The sequence below is a fragment of the Hyaena hyaena genome, unplaced genomic scaffold, assembly GCF_003009895.1.
Source record: "Hyaena hyaena isolate Hyena2069 unplaced genomic scaffold, ASM300989v1 scaffold_725, whole genome shotgun sequence".
In the NCBI taxonomy this organism is placed as follows: Eukaryota; Metazoa; Chordata; class Mammalia; order Carnivora; family Hyaenidae; genus Hyaena; species Hyaena hyaena.
This window is the reverse complement of record NW_024081355.1, coordinates 633,635-654,899: the sequence shown is the minus strand read 5'-3', so window position 1 is coordinate 654,899 and position 21,265 is coordinate 633,635. Positions and strand designations below refer to the sequence as shown.

The 21,265-nt window shown below is 49.0% G+C and overlaps 1 protein-coding gene across 3 annotated transcripts in view; it reads left to right on the top strand.

Annotated features, from left to right (window-relative positions):
• The first annotated feature begins 1,906 nt into the window (after window positions 1–1,906).
• PDZK1 (PDZ domain containing 1) overlaps window positions 1,907–21,265 on the top strand; it is a 41,760-nt gene continuing 22,401 nt past the window's right edge. The window contains exons 1-4 of one of the 3 annotated variants that reach the window (XM_039217857.1): window positions 1,907–2,072; window positions 17,733–17,944; window positions 18,623–18,872; window positions 20,540–20,676. In XM_039217857.1, the coding sequence (XP_039073788.1) occupies window positions 17,735–17,944; window positions 18,623–18,872; window positions 20,540–20,676 (597 nt within the window). In that variant the 5' untranslated portion in view covers window positions 1,907–2,072; window positions 17,733–17,734. The remainder of the gene's footprint in view (window positions 2,073–17,732; window positions 17,945–18,622; window positions 18,873–20,539; window positions 20,677–21,265) is intronic. The other 2 variants (XM_039217856.1, XM_039217855.1) reach the window with 2 other exon arrangements.

Genomic DNA, 21,265 nt, shown 5'->3' with positions numbered 1-21,265 from the left:
CACGGTTCGTGGGTTCGAGCCCCATCTCGGGCCCTGTGCTGCCAGCTCAGAGCCTGGATCCTGTTTCGGATTCTGTGTCTCCCTCTCTCTCTTACTCTCCCCTGTTCATGCTGTCTCTCTCTCTCTCTCTCTCTCTCTCTCAGAAATAAATAAAACACTTTAAAAAAATGTTTTTGAGAGACAGAGTGCAAGTGGGGGAAGGGCAGAGAGCGAGGGAGACACAGAATCTGAAGTGGGCTCCAGGCTCTGAGCCACCAGCACAGAGCCTGATGCGGGGCTCGAACTCATGGACTTCGAGAACATGAGCTGAAGTCAGATGCTTAACCCACTGAGCCACCCAGGCATCCCTGAAATTTGGTAATCTTAGACAAGTGCATAGCCACCCCCCACTTAAGATATAGAACAATTCCCTCACCTTAAAGTTTCCCTTTTAGAGCCTTGATTTTAAGAGAGACATTGACAGATTGGCCAGGGTTCAGGGTGAGAGGCCACGAAGTCATGGCCAAGGCAGATCACTGTAAGGAATAAGGGGGTAGTCATGGAATCCCAGGGGAGGAGGCTATAACGGCCTTTAAACACTTGAAGGGCTGCTATGTAGAATAAAGAGTAGACTTAGTGTAGGTCCAGAGGGAACCATTCTGATTTATGAGCAGAGGTGAGAGGCATTTTGATTCAATAAAAAAAAAAAAAATTCCCTTAAAAAACAATATAAAAACAACTATTTATAGATGACGAAGTGAAACTCGGAGTTAGAGAGAGATGGATTACTCTAGATCAAACACCTGGGAAATGGAGGCGGCAGCATTTGGGCACAGGTGATCTAATCTGAAATGCAGATTTTCCCATCATGCCCAGCTACCTGGGAAGACGACCAGAAGGCCCAGGGCGTGTGGCAATCCAGCTGAAAGTGACCCAATTTGAGTCAGCTGCTCAGATGTTTGTCATTTTTGACCATTTGCCCTGTGGCTTGGGCCCTGCCTTTGCCGGGGAAAGTCAAGGCCCAGCCAAGACTAGCGGCCCTGCCCTCTCGGGTGGAGGAGGGGGAGGCCACCCTGTCCTCCTCAGCCTGTGGTTTGCTTTGCCTTACTGCCTGGAGCAATTTCTTGCCCTGATTTCTAGTGTGGGCTGAGGACCCAGGTCGGGCAGCCGCCTGGCGCAGGGTCCTGGCCGTGTGGTCGCTGCTGATAGAGAATCAGCTGCTGCTGCGGGCGGCTGGGGCTGAGGGGCCCCGGTGTGGGGCCCCTCCCCGCTGCCAGGCAGTCACAGCCACGGGGACTTGTGGCAATACCTCCCCCCACCCCACCCCCCGCCACTGGGCTTGCCTGAGAGGCTCGCACTGGGTGGAAGAGGGAGACAATTGTCAGTAGTTTGGAGAATGGAGACAGAGCAGCCTCAGGTGAGAAAAGTAAGGGAGTGAGGCGAGCTCATCTGAGAAGAGGAAGGGTGTCTGGGAAAGGCGTAGGGGTTGTGCTGGCCGAACTCCTAGGGAGCACACACAAAGGAACTCTCAGGGTAGGGGGGAGGAGGAGGGGGGACCCGAGGAGTCCTTGGTCCATTCACTGTGACTTGTTGGCCTGCAGGCCTTCTACTAGGTGGGGGGTCTCACAAGTTACCCCCCCACCCCCAGGAAGATGCTCAGGGGGTGTCCTTCAGCCCTGACCCCCGAGCTAGAGCCCAGCAGAGGTTCTTAACACACTGCGTGTTGGTCGGTGTGACCGTGACATTTGGCACTGGGGAGAGGACCAAGGAAGGCAGAGGCACCTCCTCCCCGGTCGCCCTTACCCTCCTCTCCCTCCTCTTCTCTGGGAGGGGCAGACAAGCAGTCACATCCCCGCTGGGTGAGGCGGGCCCAGCACTGGCTTTAACCAGCCCCCCCACCCCCACCCCTCAGGGCCCACCAGCTGGCAGGAAGCAGGACGGAGGTCACTTGAACTCAGACCACAGGTCCCTGTTAAATACATCAGCTTTTAAATCAACCTTTGTTCAAAGTCCAGTGAGTTCCAAGACCAGAGCTCACCAGCAGAGAGAGAGTTCCCTGGTGAGCGGACCAGCTTTTCTTCTTCCCAGATCAGGTAAGAGCTGACACCACGTCCCCCTGGGTGAGGGCGCCAGCTGCCTGGGCCTGCACCACCTTCTTTCTCTTCCTCTCTCCTCCAAACAGTGGATGGCTGTCCAGCGCAGAAGGGAGGCTCATGGGGAAGGAGCCAGGGCCCTTTTGGGGCGGGGGAGTCGTGGGATCCTTTGTGCTCTCTACGCCTGACCCAGGTTAGGGTCTGGTTCACAAAGGGGTTGGTAAACTGATCCTCGGAAAAAGCTTTCCCCGGGTTGCCTGGGGGGTGGGGGGCGGTTGGTGTGCAGCCATAAGGGAGTGTGACAACGGACCTCACAGGTCACCAGGGGATACTCCTAGGAGCTCCTGCTATGCAAGGGCTTTGGGTAATAGAGATTTTCTTCTGGAAGCAGCTCTTAAAGGGCAAAAGCTAACTTAATTCTCCCACTGGCGAAAAATGGGCATCTCCCCTCTTTTCATCACGCGATAGCCCTAAGAAATGAGGAAACCCCAGCAGGTTTCAGGCTGGCTGAGTTTTAAAGCGACCTCTCTAGGCTCTACCCTTTGGAGTTTATAATTCTAGGGTCTTGGGTGGGTTTGAAACTCTCTGTTTCTCGAACACAATTCAGGGCTGATTATGGCTGCAGCCAGGTTTGGGAGCCACTGGCCGCTTCTGAAATGGAAGAGTCCTGGGACTTCAGTGTGACTTCACCTAAGGGCTCACTGGCCGAGGTGGGGTCTGGGCTCATCCCTCCCTCCTCAGCTGTCCCTGCAGGGTGGTGGCACCGATGTGCTCCCAGTCCCAGATCCAGAAGCCACAGGGGCCGGGTGTCTAGTCACTTGAAGTCACATGTTCTTTCCTGCAGCAAATAACTCCGGGACTTTGAGTTTGTGTGTTATGACTAAGTAAATTGTTCTTATCTTAGACTCTTTTGTGTGCTCTTTGCACCATAAACCATGAAGTTGCTAGTAATGATGTCTCGTATTCCTAGACTGCTGGCTAGACAGTCCTCCTCCAGGGGACAGGACCGGGGACGGGAATGCAAAGAGCCCGCACTGGGATTTGGTTGTTAGTGACAGACCACTGGACGATTCGGCCAACTGTAGCTTCAGTTTCATCACCTATCATCAGTGAGGGCCTCTCCTTTTTCCCCAGGGCTGCAAGGGGCATAAAATTATAAATAGGATGCGTTTGAGGAGATTAAAAGCACAAATGTAAGGTGTGAGCATTCCCAGGGTGTGGGTCCCAAGGCTCTGTGGGGAGAAACAGGCTCGCTGTCAGTTGGGACGCCTTGTCCTGGGGTTTTCATCAGGACGGGCCTCCCTTTCCTCACTTGCAAGTCAGGAGGCGAGACTCGATGGCCATTAATGACTAGCTCACCAAGTGTAAGGCAGAGTCGTTGCTTGGAAGGCTGGCTCTGTCCCCTCATCCGGGTATGAATCCAAATGTTACCTTCCCAGGAAGCACTAAGCCAGTCTCCCTCTCTGTCCCACCACTGCCTCCGCTTGCACATAGCCTTTGTCACCAGAAATCCTCTCGTTTACCTTCTGTTTGTCACCCGAGCCAGATGTCAGGCTTCAGGAGAGCAGGGATTTGTCCTTGATGTCACCTGCTGTAGTCCCAGCTCTTAGGATGGTGCCTGGCAGAGAGTAGATGCTTAGATATTTGGCTAAATGGAAGTTAGTGTGGCAGGTAAGGAGCTGCAAGAACAGAATCAGGGTGTTTGGGTTTTTTTTTTTAATGTTTATTTTTGAGAGAGAGAGAGAGAGAGAGCAAGCAGGGAGGGGCAGAGAGAGACACACAGAGTCCGAAGCAGGTTCCAGGCTCCGAGCTGTCAGCACAGAGCCCGACTTGGGACTTGAACTCAATGAACCGTGAGATCATGACCTGAGCCGAAGTTGGAGGCATGACAGAGGCTTAACCGACTGAGCCACCCAGGTGCCCCAGCATCAGGATGTTTTTGATAAACTGACCTTACGGAGAGGATGCTTAAGGACTCTGGTACACTCAGATCATCTGAAGTCCCGGATCTGATCACATGGGAATGAGCCTCTCTGGGTCGCATCTTGGTTAAGGGATTTTCGTATTTGTTGCATAGGAGTTTGATTTTCGTATTTGTTGCATAGAGTTTGAGGAGCAAGGTCAACTAGACATGTTTCCTCAAGATCTTGGCAACTCCTTTCCTCAGCATTTCATGAAGGGCTGCCCAGCTTTTCTTAATCTCATTGCCTGGTGTCTGGTGGCCATGAAGAGCATGGGCATTGGCCCAGGCAACCTGCACAGCAGACACGTTCGTGTTCTCTGAGGCTCTGTGTCCGCATCTGTCCAGCGGCACAACAGCGCCTCATTCTAGTGTTAGGAGGATGAGATGGGAGAAGTCACACAGGGCCTTGCATGCCTTCGGTGCTGCTGTTCTGTTGCTCTTCAGACAGTTTTGTGATGGGTAGTGCCAAGGAGTGTTGAGAAACAGGAAAGATAGCCAGTAGGCTATTTGATGGCAGCAATACAAGGTTTGCTCTTGGTCTGAGATGGCCTCCAGCTTCTGCGGCTCTAAGCCTTACCTGATACAAACACTGACATTCTTCTGTAATCTATAGGACTGAGCGTATGGTGCCTTACAGTCTAACCTGATCTGCTTCCTCCTTTCAACATCTACCCCGTTCTCTGGGCTTTTTGTACCATTCACCATTCCCAAAAATACCTGTGCTCTTTACCTGCGTGCCTCCCTCCGTCCAGCCTAACAGCACCCCCCAACACAGCATAGGACTCGTAGTTGGGAGACTGGGGAGATGGCGGAAGGAGCACACATGCAAGTGGATTTCAATCCAGGCTCTGTGGCTTATCCAAATAGTCATGGGAAACCAACTGAACTTTTCAGTCTTTTTTTCCCCTAGTGGAATGGACCATTCGGATTAAATGCAACTCATAACAGGTACATAGGCTGGTGCTTGGTGCTTAGTAGGAACTTGATAAATATGTATAACAACAGCAAAACATTTTCTTTTAAATATTACAGCACCCATTGCCATTGCTGGGTAATTAGGTTCGTGACCTTCCCCACTGCACAGTGGGCTCTGTGAGGGCAGGACAGCGTCTAACCTGGTTGGGGCCCTGGTATCTGTCCATTTCATGGTAGGAACTGAAGGTAACTTGTTGATTATATCAATGATACTTGAAATTTGGACGATGGACTGATGCCTTCACACGGTGGTGGCCAGGAAAGGATTTGTGTTTAATTGAAAATTTGAACCGAGCCTTGAAAATGGGTAGGTTTTGAATTCCTTCACTTGGAATGAATGTTTACTTGGGAGCTACTATGAATAAGGACTCAGAGTGAGGAAGGTGCTCCAGGCAGAGCGGGCAGCATGAGCAAAGGGCAGGCTGGGTGTGGGTGACCACGTGGAGGCCAGTTTGGTCCCTGCTGAGGGGCCCCGGGGAATGAGGGAGGGCCATATTATGCGAGCCTCATGGCCCAGAGCAAGGGGTGTGAATTCTGTTTCTTCTTTTTGTTTTTATTTTTTACTTTATTTGTATTTTATTATTAAAAAATTTTTTTTACATTTATTTATTATTGAGAGACAGAGAGAGATTGATCATGATTTTGGTAGGGGCAGAGAGAGAGGGAGACACAGAATCCGAAGCTCCGAGCTGTCAGCACAAACTTTGAGATCATGACGGGAGCTGAAGTCGGCCGCTCAACCGACTGAGCCACCCAGGCTCCCCTCTTTTTGTTTCAGTGTTCATTTATTTATGTTTGAAACTGAGAGAATGAGAGAGAGCACGCACGTGTGAGTGGGGAAGGGACACAGAGAGAGGGAGGGTCAGAGAACCCCAAACAGGCTCCCAAGCTGTCAGCGCAGAGCCCGAGGCGGGGCTCGATCCCATGAACCATGTGATTGTGACCCAAGCCGAAATCAAGAGTCGGACACTTCACCGACTGAGCCACCCAGGCGCCCTGGATTCTGTTTCTTAAATGACTCTCTCAGAGCCTGACAAGATGTGAAGGCGGTGACTGGGATGGCCTGGGGACAGGAGGACTCTGGCACACGTGAAAACAGGGAGTGGGTAGAAATGCAAGGTCGAGGAGTCTTGTGAAGCAAGATGCCGAGCTGGGGGGCTGACCCCTGTTCCGGCCACCCCTCAGGGCAGTCTGGCTATTTTCAGCCTTTATCAGTTTTGCTACAGTTGTCCCCACAGCACAGGGGTACCTTCTCTGAGGGTGTCTTTTTTCCACACACTGTTGACTCCATCCCTCTCCCAGCTTGCGGAACTCTTAGGCAAGCAAGTCGAGTACGAAAGACCTTGACCTCCAGCCCAGAGTCCTGCCATATAGGACAAAGTATCACTCATGGTGCCTGGGGCTTGGGGGGTGTTATTTAGCGGCAGCGGGGCCAAATGACCTTTGAGATAAGCCAATTCATTCCTTATCACAAATGAGAAATAAGAATTACTCACTGGGCCGGGGATCGCTCTCCTGCATGGGGATCACTCTTCTCCATGTAATGCTCAATGGAATGCCCTTCATGAATGCCCCCCCTGCATTTGAAATGCATCTGAAATCCTTTGCTGGCTAGGACCAAATGGTAGCTGTGATGGCAGGAAAGTAAAGTCGGCAAATACATATTTTAGGGCCCTGCTTATCCTTCTAGTTTTGACGCTAATTCTTTGAAAGGAATACACTTGAGTATTTGAATTTCTACAGGTCTTGCTTTTTCTTTTTTTCTTTAAAATTTTAATGTTTGTTTATTTGAGAGAGAGAGAGAGTATAAGCAGGATAGGGGCAGAGAGAGAGAGAGGGAGACACAGAATCCAAAGCAGGCTCCAGGCTCTGAGCTGTCAGCACGGAGCCTGACGCGGGGCTCGAACTCATGAGCTGTGAGATCATGACCTGAGCTGGTCGGATGCTTAACCGACTGAGCCACCTAGGCGCCCCCAGGTCTTGCCTTTTCAACGAGGAATCCAGGTGGCCTTATCTGCGGCAAAGACACAGGCTCTGCTCCAGGGGACGTGTTTTTGAAGGAAGATTTATGTCTTTATGTCTTCCTTGCTGGAGACGTCTGTCAGCACCAGCTGAGACACAGTAGGGTCACCCTGTGCTGTTGGAAGAAATGGCATGTGGGAGGCTCTGACGCCGGCTCTGAAGGAGGGCAGACACGGGGGCACAGGGCAGCAGGAGGGCACCCAGAGGTCCTTGGGCAGGCTGATGGCTGTAGGGAATTCTCTGCCGGTCTCCAGTTGCTGACTTAACATCTCATAGTCTCCATCAACTGTGCTTTTCTGACAAAAGTGTAGTGTTTTGCTCGTCTTACTGGTCACCCTGCCGCACACAGGTGGTGAAGGAGCCCGTTCTCCATGCAGGCACAAGGGGTGGACATGCCTGCTCAGGCTTCCTGGTGTTGCTGCCTCCTCCTTGCTGAAGTGCCAAGAGTTTTCTAGACCAGCAAGGAGTTCAGTGCATAGTGAGCAGCGTTCAGGCCGAATGTTACGCTGGGCTCCTGGCCTCTCTTCCCGTCGTGCCTTGATGAAACAGACATAATTGACTCTGGTACATCCTAGTTATACAACCAACTAGCCATCCACGGTCACGATTCCTAGGGTTAAACATTATTCACCTGCTGTCTTGCGGAGGTGTTGTTGTTTAGTTTTTTCTTGGCTCCGGTGTTGGTTACATAAGTGCCTTGCCAGGAGAGGCTATGTTTTCTTTGTGGTCTGGTACTCACTGCACCCCTGGTCCCCAGCGATGAGGGGGGACAGCGCCGGATCCAGAGTTCTCATGGGTCGTGGTTACAGGGTACTGTGTTTGTAGAATAATGTGATTGCGTCCTTGACAGAAGACAGCCCCTGGGCCCCTTCTTTGTTCACAAAGCCATCGCACCTGTCTAGTGACATTTGACCAGTGACAGCCTTCTTCTGTTTTTCTGCCTCCAAACAGAATGCAGTTTCTCCTACATCCTTTCTCTAATGTTCTGGAAAGTCAGTGACGTTGCCTGGCAGGCGAGCCTTAATCACTAGTTACTCGTTGGCCACGATGATCCACACCTGGACCAGCTTTCTGTAAACTAGGTCATGCTTCCCTCATTGCAACTTCTCAACCCTCGGCTGTTTCTCGGCCCCCGTGCTGGTTATCTAGTGTGCACGGCTGTTAGAGCTCATCTGCTTCTGGTGGTGGGACCCCTGGCGCACTGAGTCTTGACATTTTATAAAGGCTCCCTGGTGCTTTGTATACTTCCTTGATATATGGTTTCTGGTTCTATCTTTGTAATTCCCTGGCTTTCAGACTCGCATGAAACTTCTGGGTTCTGAGGACTCTGAATTCATGATTTGCACTTTATTCTGCGAGGAGCAGAATCCTCAGCTCTGACTTCCCGATGGCTGAAGCTCACTTTGCAGAGGTGGCATGCAGGCCGCAGATGGAAATTCGCTGGCCAGCTAGTCGAGGCGCCTGCCTGTCCCCAGACCATCCCTTCTTTGTCTGCTTCAAAAAGAAAATGGGGAACACTGCTCAAATATTCTCATGGAGGAGGGGGTTCCTGGGCATCAGGGCCCCCACCAGAGGACAGGGGAGATGATATAGACAGATTGGCCTTCTGTGCTCCAGATACGGCACCTTAGATGCTCTACGTATTCTGTCTTAAGTCATCTTCACCATGTCCATATGTATTTCCTGTTCCAGGGACACTTCTGTCTTTCGAAATTAGGGAAGCCACCCATGTTCTTGCAGCTAGTAAGTGGCAACACCGGGATTAAAAACTGGGTTATTTTTAAAACTCTTGTTCTTACTGATATCCTTTGTCCAGACTCGAGTGATGTGGGAAGATGGAAATAAAAATATAAATTCTTGGGGCATCTGGGTGACTCAGTTGGTTAAGTATCTGACTTTAGCTCAGGTGGTGATCTCATGGGTATGTGAGTTCGAGCCGCGCGTCAAGCACTGGGCTGACAGCTCAGAGTCTGGAGCCTGTTTCAGATTCTGTGTCTCCCTCTCTCTCTGACCCTCCCTTGCTCATGCTGTCTCTCTCTTTCTCTCAGAAATAAATTAAAAAAACATTTAAAAAAACTAAAAAAAAAAAATCCATGTTAGTGAACATATAGTGTAATAATGGTTTCAGGGGTAGAAAAGTTAGTGTCTCCTATTAAAAAAAAATTTTTTTTAATGTTTTATTTATTTCTGAGAGAAAATGATCTTCATGATCTGTTTGTAAAGTCAGTCCGGTCTCCAAATATAATCACCTTGAGGGTTAAGACGTCAACATAAGAATTTGGGGAGGGACCCAATGCATCGCATAACAGAGGGGAGCCTGGGGCTTGGAGCAGGCAAGGAGACAGGGTTGGAGAATAGGAAAAACTGAGCTAAGGTAATAAACCCGGGAAACAAATGGCATTTATGGTGCAGCAGATAGAAAGAGGAGGTGTCGGCATAATTGAGGCGACCTTGCAGCACGGAACTGAGAGGAGCCCAAAGCACAGCTGTGTTCAATCGCGCTGTGGTCTCAAAAGACTTCACTGCGCATGCGCACCCCCGTGTGGCTCCGGCCGCTCCTTGTGAGGGAAAACCACAGCCCAGCTGGTGTGAGAGAGGTCAGCGGAGGTGAGGGGGAGGAACGGGGCCCCTGACACCTGCAGACCTGCTGCACCTGTTCTCCGGTCAGAGCGGGGGTAAATACGCATTGCGGACATCTGTGCTGTCGTAACTGCCCTGTCTGTGGCCACCTCTCTGCCCGCGGAAATCTGAGGGAACAGGATTGAAGAATTGATAGAGTCTGTCGCTTAGTTCTGGTTGTCGTTCCTCTAGTGCTGTCGCCTCCGTTCTGTTCTCACGGCTGCGGTGCTGGGTCAGGAGCTGCCTGTGAGTGGGATCATCACAACAGCCCCTTGCGTGGCCTCCCCACGGGGCATCTTAGCTCCGGTTCACCCCACCTGCCATTCTGGGAGCCCAGCTCTGAGCCTGCCCTTCCTCTGCTGGCGGTGGGATCTGCTGACCACCGCACGAAGGCCAGATCCTTGGGCTGGAGTTCAAGGCCTTCACAGTCTAGTGTGTCACCATAACAGAAAGGCAAATTGGGCGTCCTTAGTCACGTTGGGCCTTTAACTCTTCTTTGGCCATACCCAAGCACGTTCCCCCTTCAACGCCCGATGTCCACATCATTCTCAGTGTTTAGAATGCTCCCTTCCTACCTCTGTGCCTGCTGAAATCCTACCCATCTGTTGTCAAGGTCTACCTCAAGTCCTACCTAATCTGTGAAGCTTTCCTGAATTTCTCATAGGTCTTATGGCATTTATTTTTTTTATTTTTATTTTTTTTTATATTTTTATTTATTTCTAGGAGAGAGAGAGAGAGAGAGACAGCGTGAGCAGGGGAGGGTCAGAGAGAGAGGGAGACACAGACTGAAGCAGGCTCCAGGCTCTGAGCTGCAGTCAGCACAGAGCCCGACGCGGGGCTCGAACCCACAAACCGTGAGATCATGACCTAAGCGAAAGTCGGACGCTTAACCGACTAAGCCACCCAGGCGCCCCGGTCTTACGGCATTTAGACCCTGCTCATAGAGGTAGCTCTTTTTGTACGAAAGCTTTTCTTTCGCCCCTGTTCAACTGTACAGCTCCCTTGAGAATAGAGGTGGTGTTTAATTTTATCCCATCAACCACTTGAATAGTTTGCATTTAAAAAAAATGTTTATTTCTGAGAGAGAGAACGAGCACATGCATGCACGAACAGCGGAAGGACAGAGAGAGGGAGAGAGGGAATCGCAAGCAGGTTCCGCACAGTCAGCATGGAGCCCGACAACGTGACTCAACACAGAAACTCATGATCTGAGCCAAAATCGAGAGCCAGACGTTTAACCCACTGAGCCACCCAGATGCCCCCGGAATATTTTGCATTTAAGTGTCAGGTGAACATGGGTGACACGGCCAAATGAAATCAGGGTCCTATGTCGTCTTGAGGTCCAGGAGGAAGTTGAAGAACTTTTGTTCATGATCCTCGATAGACTTCACCCACTCCAGTATGCTAACTGAAGAAGCTAAGGAGGGGGAAAGTGGTTGGTAGGGAGCAAGAAACTGAGGTAGAGTTGGCACACACCACTCTTGCTCAGGGGCTCATGGGGTGATGGGTAGAAACACAGGTGACTGGTAGGGCCTCAGACAGGAGTGAAGCTTGAGACTCCACCCACAGGGTGCTGGGAAGAGGCATGGCTTCTGCTTTTAAGGTTGGTTGGATTTGGGGGTGAAGAGTGGCCTGACAGACTTAACTCATAAAGACCACATGGGAGCTGTTCAAGGTTGTTTGCACCTGCTTGACTCTGTTTACCTGGCTCAGAACTGGGACTTGGGGAGGGAGGCACGAGGCACAGGCTTTAGGTCACCACACACTCCTGTACTGTTGGCCAAGGCGTTGACTATGGTAGGAGCTGGATCCTAAGGCCTGCACACGGTGGCCAGGGCCTCTCCTAAGCCAACTGCCCCCTTGGTTCCTCATGTTGAGTGAAGTTGAGCTTGAGGTGGCTGTTAATAGTTCACCCAACCTTGACATTCTTCTCTGATCCATGAGGGTGTTATCCCAAGACTGGGGAGAAGAGTGGGAGTTAGGAGCAGCAAGGGGTGGTTTTGAACACTAGGTTCTTAAGTTGGTGGGGAGTTCTAAAAATACTCATGCTCAGATTTCAAGCCTGGAGATTGAGCCAGTAGATCTGAGGTGAGGTGTAAGCATCGACTTTTATAAATCTCTATAAGGTGATTCTGGGGGCCAGCTAGGGTTGAGAATCCAATCTGTAAGGCACTTGTGAGGAATCAGTGAGGTTCTGTACATGCCTGACACATAGTGCGTTTTCAGATGGCAACGTGATTTATTATTGCATCCCCCGAAGGCCTATAGATTTATACTCTTTCGACGAAGTGGATCTGTTCACTCAGATGAAAGCAGATGGTGCCTCTGGGCATGAGTGGACAACTCCCAGGATTGAGGAGATGAATGAAGAGCCTATAATTCTTACTTTCCTTCTTTTCTAGGCTATCCTTTCTTTTCTTTCCTCAGAAAACTTTGATCTGACTTGTGTTTTATCTGATCTTTAGCAACTTCGGGATTCCTTTATAAAATACCTGGAGGCTGACGGGAGTTAGACCAATAACTGCTTTGGAGCAGGGCATGCTTCAGAGAACCCCATGTCCACTTTTGTTGGGAAATACTTTGTGTTCTTGTTGGGCTCCCACTGACCTTGAGAATCTCAAATATTTCTTAGCAGATCACGGATTTTTGATGAGCTAAGTGGCTTTAAGATCCCTTCCCTCCCACCCCTGTTTCCAGCACTGGGTAGGCTTATGAGCATTCATGTCTATGATTGTTTTTGTGTTGTGTTTTGTTTTAACTTAATTTTTTAATGTTTTATTTATTTTTGAGAGAGAGAGATAGAGACAGCATGAGCAGGGGAGGGTCAGAGAGAGAGAGGGAGACACAGAATCTGAAACAGGCTCCAGGGTCTGAGCTTGCTGTCAGCACAGAGTCCGACGCGGGGCTTGAACCCATGAGTTGTGAGATCATGACCTGAGCTGAAGTCAGATGCTTAACTGACTGAGCCACCCAGGTGCCCCTAATTTAATTTAATTTTTAGAGAAAGAAAGCATGAGTAGGGGAGAAGGGCAGAGAGAGAGAGAGAGAGAGAGAAAATCTTAAGCAGGTTCCACACTTAGCACAGAGCCTGATGTGGGGCTCTATCCCATGAACCTGGGATCATGAACTGAGCCAAAATCAGGAGTTGGATGCCTAACGGACTGAGCCACCTTGATCCCTCTGTGATAGTTTTCAAGCAGAAATTTCCACATATAACAATTATCTTAGAAAGAATGTTTTAATTTTTAAAATTTTTCTATTTTTTATAGTTGACACACAATGTTACATTAGTTTCAGGTGTACAACATAGTAATTTGACAACTTTATGCTATGTTCAAATGCAGCCACCGTCAATACCACACAACACTATTATAATACCGTTGACTATATTCCCTATGCTGTACCTTTTATCTCCATGACTTATTCATTCCGTAACTGGAAGCCGGTATCTCCCACTCCCCTTCCTCCCTTTTGCCCATCCCCCACCACCTTCCGTCTGGCAACGATCAGTTAGTTCTCTGTATTCATGGGCCTGTTTCTGCCTTGTTCATTTTTTTGGATTCTATGTATAACTGAAATCATATGGTATTTGTCTTTCTCTGACTTATTTCACTTAGCATTATACCCTCTGTGTCCATTCATGTTGCTACTGATGGCAAGATCTCATTCTTTTTTATGGCTGAGTAATATTCCATTGTATATAATATATATTTTCCATCTTTATCCATCTGTCTGTTGACAGGCACTTGGGTGACTCCCATATCTTGGCTATTTGTACATAATGCTGCAATAAACATAGGGGTGCACGTATCTTTTTGAATGAGTGTTTTTGTTCTCCTTGGGTAAATACCCAGTAGTGAGATGACTGGATCCTATGGTAGTTCTCTTTGTAATTTTTTTAAGGAACCTCCATACTATTTGCCACAGTAGCTGTACTAATTTGCATTCCCACTGATAGTGCACAAGGGCCCCCTTTTCTCCACACCCTCGCCAGCACTTTTTATTTCTTTTTGTTGCTGCCCATTCTGACACGTGTAATGTGATGCCTCTTGTGGGTCTGACTTACATTCCCCTGACGATGAGTGATGTTGAGCATCTTTTCATGTGTCCCGATGGCCAGCGAATGTCTCCTTTGGAAAAATGTTTATTCACGTCCTCTGCCCATTAAAAAAAAATCAGATTATTATTTTTTTGTTTTGTTTTGTTTTTGTTTTGCTTTTGTAGAACAGGGAACTTTTTGATGTGCCGGGTGACGGGAAAGGCACACTTCACTACAAGCCCCGTCGACAATCGGGACTCACCGAATGGAGGCTCACTGCTTCCCCAGCTAGCCCTGCTGAGGAAAGCCCTCCAACCTCCAGCCCTAGACACACAAACTAAGGGGAAAATGAGCCGACTTCTGAGCCTCGGCCAACGAAGTCAAACTCTCCTGGCTTTTCGCGTCTGGTTTAGGTAGAGCATGACCCCTCAGGAGCAGCTCCCGGCTCAGACTTCTCCTCTGTGTGCAGGCTGCTGGTGAGGGGGTGTTGACTAGGGGTCAGAGACGGGCCCATGTTGATGGCTGCTGGGGAGGTGAGAGCCCTTGGGCTGCTTTGAGCTCAGAGCCCTCTGGGTCCCACCAGCTATTTCTTTCATGTGGAAAATAGCCCAGTGGTGCCAACTCTTTCTTCTCTGGCCACATCCGGAGGTCCCGTGTGCCCTCCCTCTGTCGTCGTTGCCTTGCCTTCCCAACTTGTAAAATGTGCCGCGTTTTTCTTCTGGGCCACGGGCATATTATTCTCTTTCCTGGTAGCAATAATCTACTCCTTTTGGAAGAAGGTGGGGTCTAAAGGTAGGATTAATAATTAAAATTGATAAAAAAAAAATCCCTGGCTCTCAGCCCTGAGTCCCTCCTATCCACCAGCCAGCACTTTCTTCTCTTGCCCACAGACGAGCAACTGTGCTGCCAAGAATTGACTTTCTCTCCAGAGCTCAGAAATGGTCACGGCTTTCTTTCCTTTCTAGTATTTTATTTTGGCTTTGCGAACTGGGGAATAAAGCCTGTTGACTATTTAATGGGCCCTGGTTTTGGATGATGGCTGATATGGTATTATAGAAAGCCACACGCCTTCACTACTTGAATATCGTCCACTATAGGGATCTGATCTGCATTTTCTCAGGAAGCAGAGGACGGGGATGGGGGCTGAAGAAATAGGAATGAGTACCCATAATGCAAAGCTCCTTCCTGTTAGGCTCTGTGGCCCAGCGTCCCAGACATCCTCATCACAAAGCAGCGAAGTCTTGCTAAACTCCTGGATCCCATCCCTGATTTAGGGATGTGGCTTAGCCGGACCCAGGACTGGAGCTGGACCGGAGCCCAGCCCTTTGACTCCTGGCTGAACTGTCTCTCAGCAAGATGGCAGAGGAAATGGTTTTAGGGCTCCAAGGGTTGAATGGAAGGCCCGGCTTTTGGGGTTCTGATCTGTTTTTCTCTGCAGCTGCGATCGAAGGTGTTACATATTTCATCAGTGTGGCGTGGGCACCAGCATTAATCCTTCAGGGGCTGGCCGGCCGGTGGGGACGGCTGATGTGGCGGCAGGCGGCCGAAGGAGGCCAGACAGTGCCCGAGGCTTCAAAGGCACAAGTGCAGATCTGAGTGATTGCTGTCTGGCTGTTGGAAAACCTTCACCAAACAAACAACTTGGGATTTTGCAAAGGAACAGCGATTTGTCTCTTCTTGTATGTTGAGCTTTTGGGTCTCTAATGAGACCTAGGAAAACATTGCATCTTCCCCCCTTCCCAAACACAGGGCTAGTCTCTTAGCAAGGAGGTTTCACTTTCTGTCCTCACAGACCTACAGAGAATGAGTTTATGACCCTCTGGCTGACACCCAGGGTGTGAGATCGCTGAATTGTAGGGGTGGGAGCCTGAGGAACGAGCATGTGTGTGCTGATGACAAAGAGCCTCTTCTTCTGATGAAAATGTAGCATCGAATGGCCTTTATTTTGATTATAAAGGACTTGATTATAAGGACTTGCTACGGCTTTTTGCAGGATTTGGTTGAGGTTTGTCTACCATCACTCCCAAAGTTCAGCAGGCTCTGGGTTTTTCCCCCAGCTTTTCAGCTCTATGAAATTGAAAGTGGAGAGGGATCTAGAGGTTGAGTTTGGCCATTGATGTGGATTCAAGCTGGGAAATGGAACGGATATACTTGCAGGCCAGATGCTCAGAGGAAAGAAAAGTCAAGGCTCAGGGAGCCCGGGGGCCTGCATGGGTGGTGCCCCCACTCTGGGCTGCCCAGCCCCTCTTGACACCCCCCTTCCCCCGTCTTTTCCCAAGGTGGTGTCTTCCTGGCTGTGGGTCCTGCTACGAGTGAGGACCATGAGGCTCCCCCACGGGGGGGCCAATGACCACACGATTGTGGCTCTGCTTTTCTTTTCATGGGAGACGCAGCAGGGAGGGCTCAGGCCCCCGGGCCCTCAGTGAGAGATCACTTGGAACAGTGTGTATTTGTTTGTTGTCTTGGCTGCTTAGTCATTGGTGCCACCAGCGGCCTGGCCACCAGACTCCACCGAGACCATCTGCAATGGCCAAGCGGTCCGGTAGCGGGAGGCTTTCTGCCAGGTTTGAACTGTACATCTCTGGGTGCATGAAGGTCGGAGGTGGCTATCTGGAATCACCATGGGGTGGCCTCTGAGGAGCCTGGAGCACTTCGCTGTCTCTCCTCCACCCCCCACCCCCCACCCCCATGGTCATCTGTTCTGTCCCTCCAGGGATACTCTGATCTACTGGTAGGGACTGTGACAAGTCGGGCATGAGGCTTGCACTGCAGGCAGCCTTCTCCTGGGCCTCTGCCTGGCACCAGCTGATCTGGCTTCCATCTTAGTCTCCTGGGGAAGAAAGTGCTTACGCTAGGAGGGATCGATGACACCAGCAGGAGCCTTCCCCGTACGAACGGGGTGCCCAAGCCCCAGCTGGTGGATTTCATACTTGTCCTTTCTTCTTCCTGTGGCCCAGGACCTTCCTTCAGCAATGGGGTGAAAAGGAGAGTGGGATGGATGGGAATGGAAGCTGCTTCAGGCAGGAGAATGTGACCTCTGGCCCGCCACAGGAGTCTTTTCTCTGTGGGGCAGCCCTACTCTACTCTGACTAAAACTTCAGGGTCCTGGTTTTCTGTCTCCTCTGAAATAGGTCAGGCCAGCTTGGAGGCCTGGCTTCTCTGGTTTTTGGTTGTTCGAGGTCTTCCTGATCCCGTCCTACCTTGCCTGACTCCCACTGGTCCTCCGGGTCTTGGGAAAGGCATTTTCCCAGGAAGCCATTCTTAATTTAGCCCGTTTCATTCTCTGCTCCCAGCGCCCTCTGTTATTTTCTGCCAAATCACTCTGTTCTTTCCTAGCGTATCGCTCACCACGTGTTGTTGCAAAAATATGTTCTCCTCAGCATGAGAGGCAAAGTTAAGGTCTGTATTGTCCACAGATTTATCCTTAAGGCCTCGTACTTGGGAGGCTCTTTAAATATTTGACTGAAGGTGGGCTTGTATTTTCTTCCTTTTTTTAAAAGTTTATTTATCTTGAGGGACAGAGAGAGTGCATGAGTGGAGAAGGGACAGAGAAAAAAGGGAGAGAGAGAATCCCAAGCAGGCTCCATGCCATCAGCACAGAGCCCGACACGGGGCTCAATCTCACAAACTGTGAGATCATGACTTGACTGGGATCAAGAGTTGGACGTTTAACCGACTGAGCCACACAGGTGCCCTGGGCTTGTATTGTCTTAAGATATTTAAGTCAGGTAGTAAATGTACTTTCTTTAGGTCAGGAGAAAAAGAGGAATTTGGTTTTGGAGCTATTGAAATGGAAAAATCTATGTCTGGGACCCAGCCAAATACATGGGTTTGAAACTCAAGTAAAAAGGTCATCCTTGGGGAAATAGATTTGGAAATCATTGGCAAATGATTTCCTGGAAGGTGCTCTCCTAACCCCCAGTGTTGCTACAGTCTGGATTGGGTGTGATTAGAAGAATAGAATGATGGGGGATGGAGCACATGGTACTTTCTCCAAGGAGATTTTCTGTCCCTTGGGTTTATCCAATATTTTTCATTACAGAAATGGCCTCCACCTTCCACCCGCGAGAATGTGAGCTGTCTAAACAAGAAGGGCAAAGCTATGGCTTCTTCCTGCGAATTGAAAAGGACACTGATGGCCACCTGGTCCGGGTGGTTGAGAAGGGTAGCCCAGCAGAGAAGGCGGGCCTCAAGGACGGAGATCGAGTTCTTAGGATCAATGGTGTCTTTGTGGACAAGGAAGAGCATATGCAGGTGAAAGGGACATTTGGGGTTCTTCTTCTGGGATCTCTTTAGATCCCGCATCTCTGCTAATTAGTGTTCGGGATTAGTGGCGGTTTCCCAGCTGCCCCTGGCAAGGCAGACACCTTTACGGCTGTACTCTCTGCCAGTTAATCAAGTCCACATTAACTGAGAACTGTAAAATGATTCCTAGATGGAATAGTGTCAGAGCTAATAGGCATTGTGTTTGCTCTAGGCTAGGAACTATGCTAGGCAACTTCACAGTCACGATTTTGTTGGACCTTTATCGAAACTCATGAGGTACATATTACCATTTCATAGATGAGGGTGCAGAGGCTCAGATGACTTGCTAATGTGTTGATGCAGTGAACATGTGGGAGGGTCTGACCTTACCCCATGTCGGCCTGCCTCCTAGTGCCCGCTCTTTCCACTACACCATGGTGTTTCCATTAGCCCTGCTGGGATGGGGGACACTCTAGGTTATAATGGAGCTAGAGCCCCGCCCCCTCCAGTCTGCACCTGGATCTTGGGAGGGATGGGGTGGAGATGGCTGGGCACTATCTGCTGACTGTTTGGGCTTCAGGGACCAGCATTCAGAATCTCCAGATCTAGAGAATGAGCCAGAATGTGAGCATCCCCCGTAGTGGCTGATAGGGTTCTTGGTTAAGGTTCTCTTTTTCTTCCTCCTAGGTTGTGGATCTGGTCAGAAAGAGTGGGAATTCAGTGACCTTACTAGTCCTGGATGGGGATTCCTATGAGAAGGCCATGAAAAAACAGGTAGACCTGAAAGAGTTGGGTCAAAGTCAGAAGGAGCCGGGTTTGAACGATAAGAAACTGGCCCCTGTGGTGAACGAAGGAGCAGAGACTTGGACCCAGCCGCGACTCTGCTACCTGGTGAAGGAGGGGAGCAGCTATGGCTTCTCTCTGAAAACTGTTCAAGGTGAGCTTGAGGGTGGGATTTCCAGGAGAAAGATGTTCTTGGTTAATGACTTCTTTGACAAGCTTTTCAGATGCTATGGGTGTCTAATTGTAGCTTCTCCCTCCCTCTCTCCCTCCTTCCCTGACCCTTCCCTTGCTTTGACAATTATGCAACCAGGACCCAGCATGGGGGTGATGAGGGGCCACTGGGCACGCCTGTCCCCTAGTATTAGGCTGAGCCTTGAGGCCCGAGTGTTAGAGGGCTGAGGCATCTTTGTTATTCTTTCCTAGCTTCCTTAGAGTGAGGGAGGAGGAGAAAAGGAGGATTAGAAGGCAAGAAAAAGGAAATTTTTCATTATAGCTACTTTTGAATAAGTATGTTATCTTTTCACTTTGGGTGCCCCAAGCGATCATGCATCTAACAAATTCTGGAGGAGCCTGTTGATGTGCCAGACACTATTCTAGTTGCTGAGGATGCTATTAAAAAATCCCACCCTCCTATGACATTTAAATAGTACCTTCTCAGCTGTGGCGCAGCCTCAACTGCTCTGAGGTACATCCCTGACCTCTGAGAAGTACACAGTGATTTGAAAACCCCCGACCACCACAAAGTACTAGAAGTTCTGTTTGTAGAATTTCAGAGATGCAGACTGTGCAGTTGACCGTGGCTCTGTTGTGGTGTCTCTGGAATTTAGAGCCATGGAGATTATTGGTTCCACCTTGAATTTGCCCCTCCCATGTTTTTTTCTGATAGTGAAAAAGCACTGGTCATAATTGGGTAAATGATAAAGAACAGGCCAATAGTAAACATAAAATTGTTTCCAAGGCCTATTTAACCTATAGCAAGAGATATAAATGAGGTGTAAGAGGTTTTTCTCAAGTTTGTCTGCTATTAAACATAATGGTGTAGGTGGTCAAGGGAAGCCTGGCATTTCTTAGAAGTCCATGATCAGCAAAAGGGTAAAAAAAATTATAATTCAGATTTGATTCATTTGCCCCTTGTGCTAGTGAACATAATGAATGGTTTAAATTAGCTTTATGAAGAAAATGTCTTCTTCATGACAAATATATAACCAGAGAAATTGAAATGGGAGAAATTTTAAGGCAGCAATTTATACTGTTATTCCTTACAAGTGATTTATTTTGCCATCATGAAGCTGCCCTTTGCCTAGGTTGAAATATTAATATCTTGGAGGAATTGATATCATTTCTATATCTATATCACTTCAATATCTAGTCGCCTTTTGCGGCTCCATCCTCCTGGGCTTGCGTAAGATCTAGTGACCTCATTGATATGTGATGGTTGGTGACAGTACGAATTAAAGAGGACAGAATGGAACAGATGACTTCTAATTCCACAAATGTGAAGAACGGGAGTATGACCCAGCACTACAGCTTGGGCACAGCTAGGTGCTTTCCGGTTCAAGAGGCCAGTGCCACCTGAGATTCCTTCCTTGCTTTTCGTTGGGCTCAGAAATTCTGTTCAAATCAACAAAACCCAACAGAGCTCCTAGCTTTGTGCTAGGAGCTGTATGCTAGGTGCTGTAGTTGTGATTCTAGATCAGAAGGCAAAGCCCATTTGAGTTAGCCTTAAAATTGGAGGTTGTAATTTTACGTCACTGGGAGAAAACCCCTTATTGTTGGCCTTTATGTGTGATGGAGTTATAATGCTGTTCCGCCCTCTTGCAGGTAAAAAGGGAGTGTACATGACTGATATAACCCCTCAAGGTGTGGCTATGAAAGCTGGTGTCCTGGCTGGTGATCACTTGATTGAAGTAAATGGAGAGAATGTAGAAGATGCCAGCCATGAGGAAGTGGTTGCAAAGGTATAGCCCAAAGGGGCACTTTTCTTACCGTTCACTCTACTGTTATTGGAAGTGACAGGAAGACAGGAATGGTAGTTTATGGTGGATGGAAAAGAATGATGGGAAGTTAATCCTTTGTATTAAGAGTGAATAGGACTCACTAGTGGTGTCAGCGGTGTTAGCATAGGTGTTTGGAACAAGGCTAGCTTTGTGTTATTTCAAAGAAAAGTGTTCTAAAGAACTGTTGACTTTATCTTTTGGATCTTATTTGTACCTGACTGGGAGCCCCCTCAGAATTTATAACAAATTCAGTGTTTTACTAAAATGTTTTAATTCAAGCTGGCAGATAACCGATGTGATGATGAATACAGACCTACCTGTGGGACACCCTCAGGTTTTCCTTTGAGGTCATGTGGAACCATGAAAACTGACTAGCTCCTCCCGGTAGAATAATTTTTTCACAGTAGACCTTTACTTTCTTTTCCGAACTCCTTCCCTAGAAGTAAGTACTTCTCTTAAAGTACCTTTCTGGATTTTCTGAATTCTGCTCTCACTTGGGTTCAGTTAGCATCTGTGTGGGTGAGGTCGTACTTAACAAAGGGGAAAACAA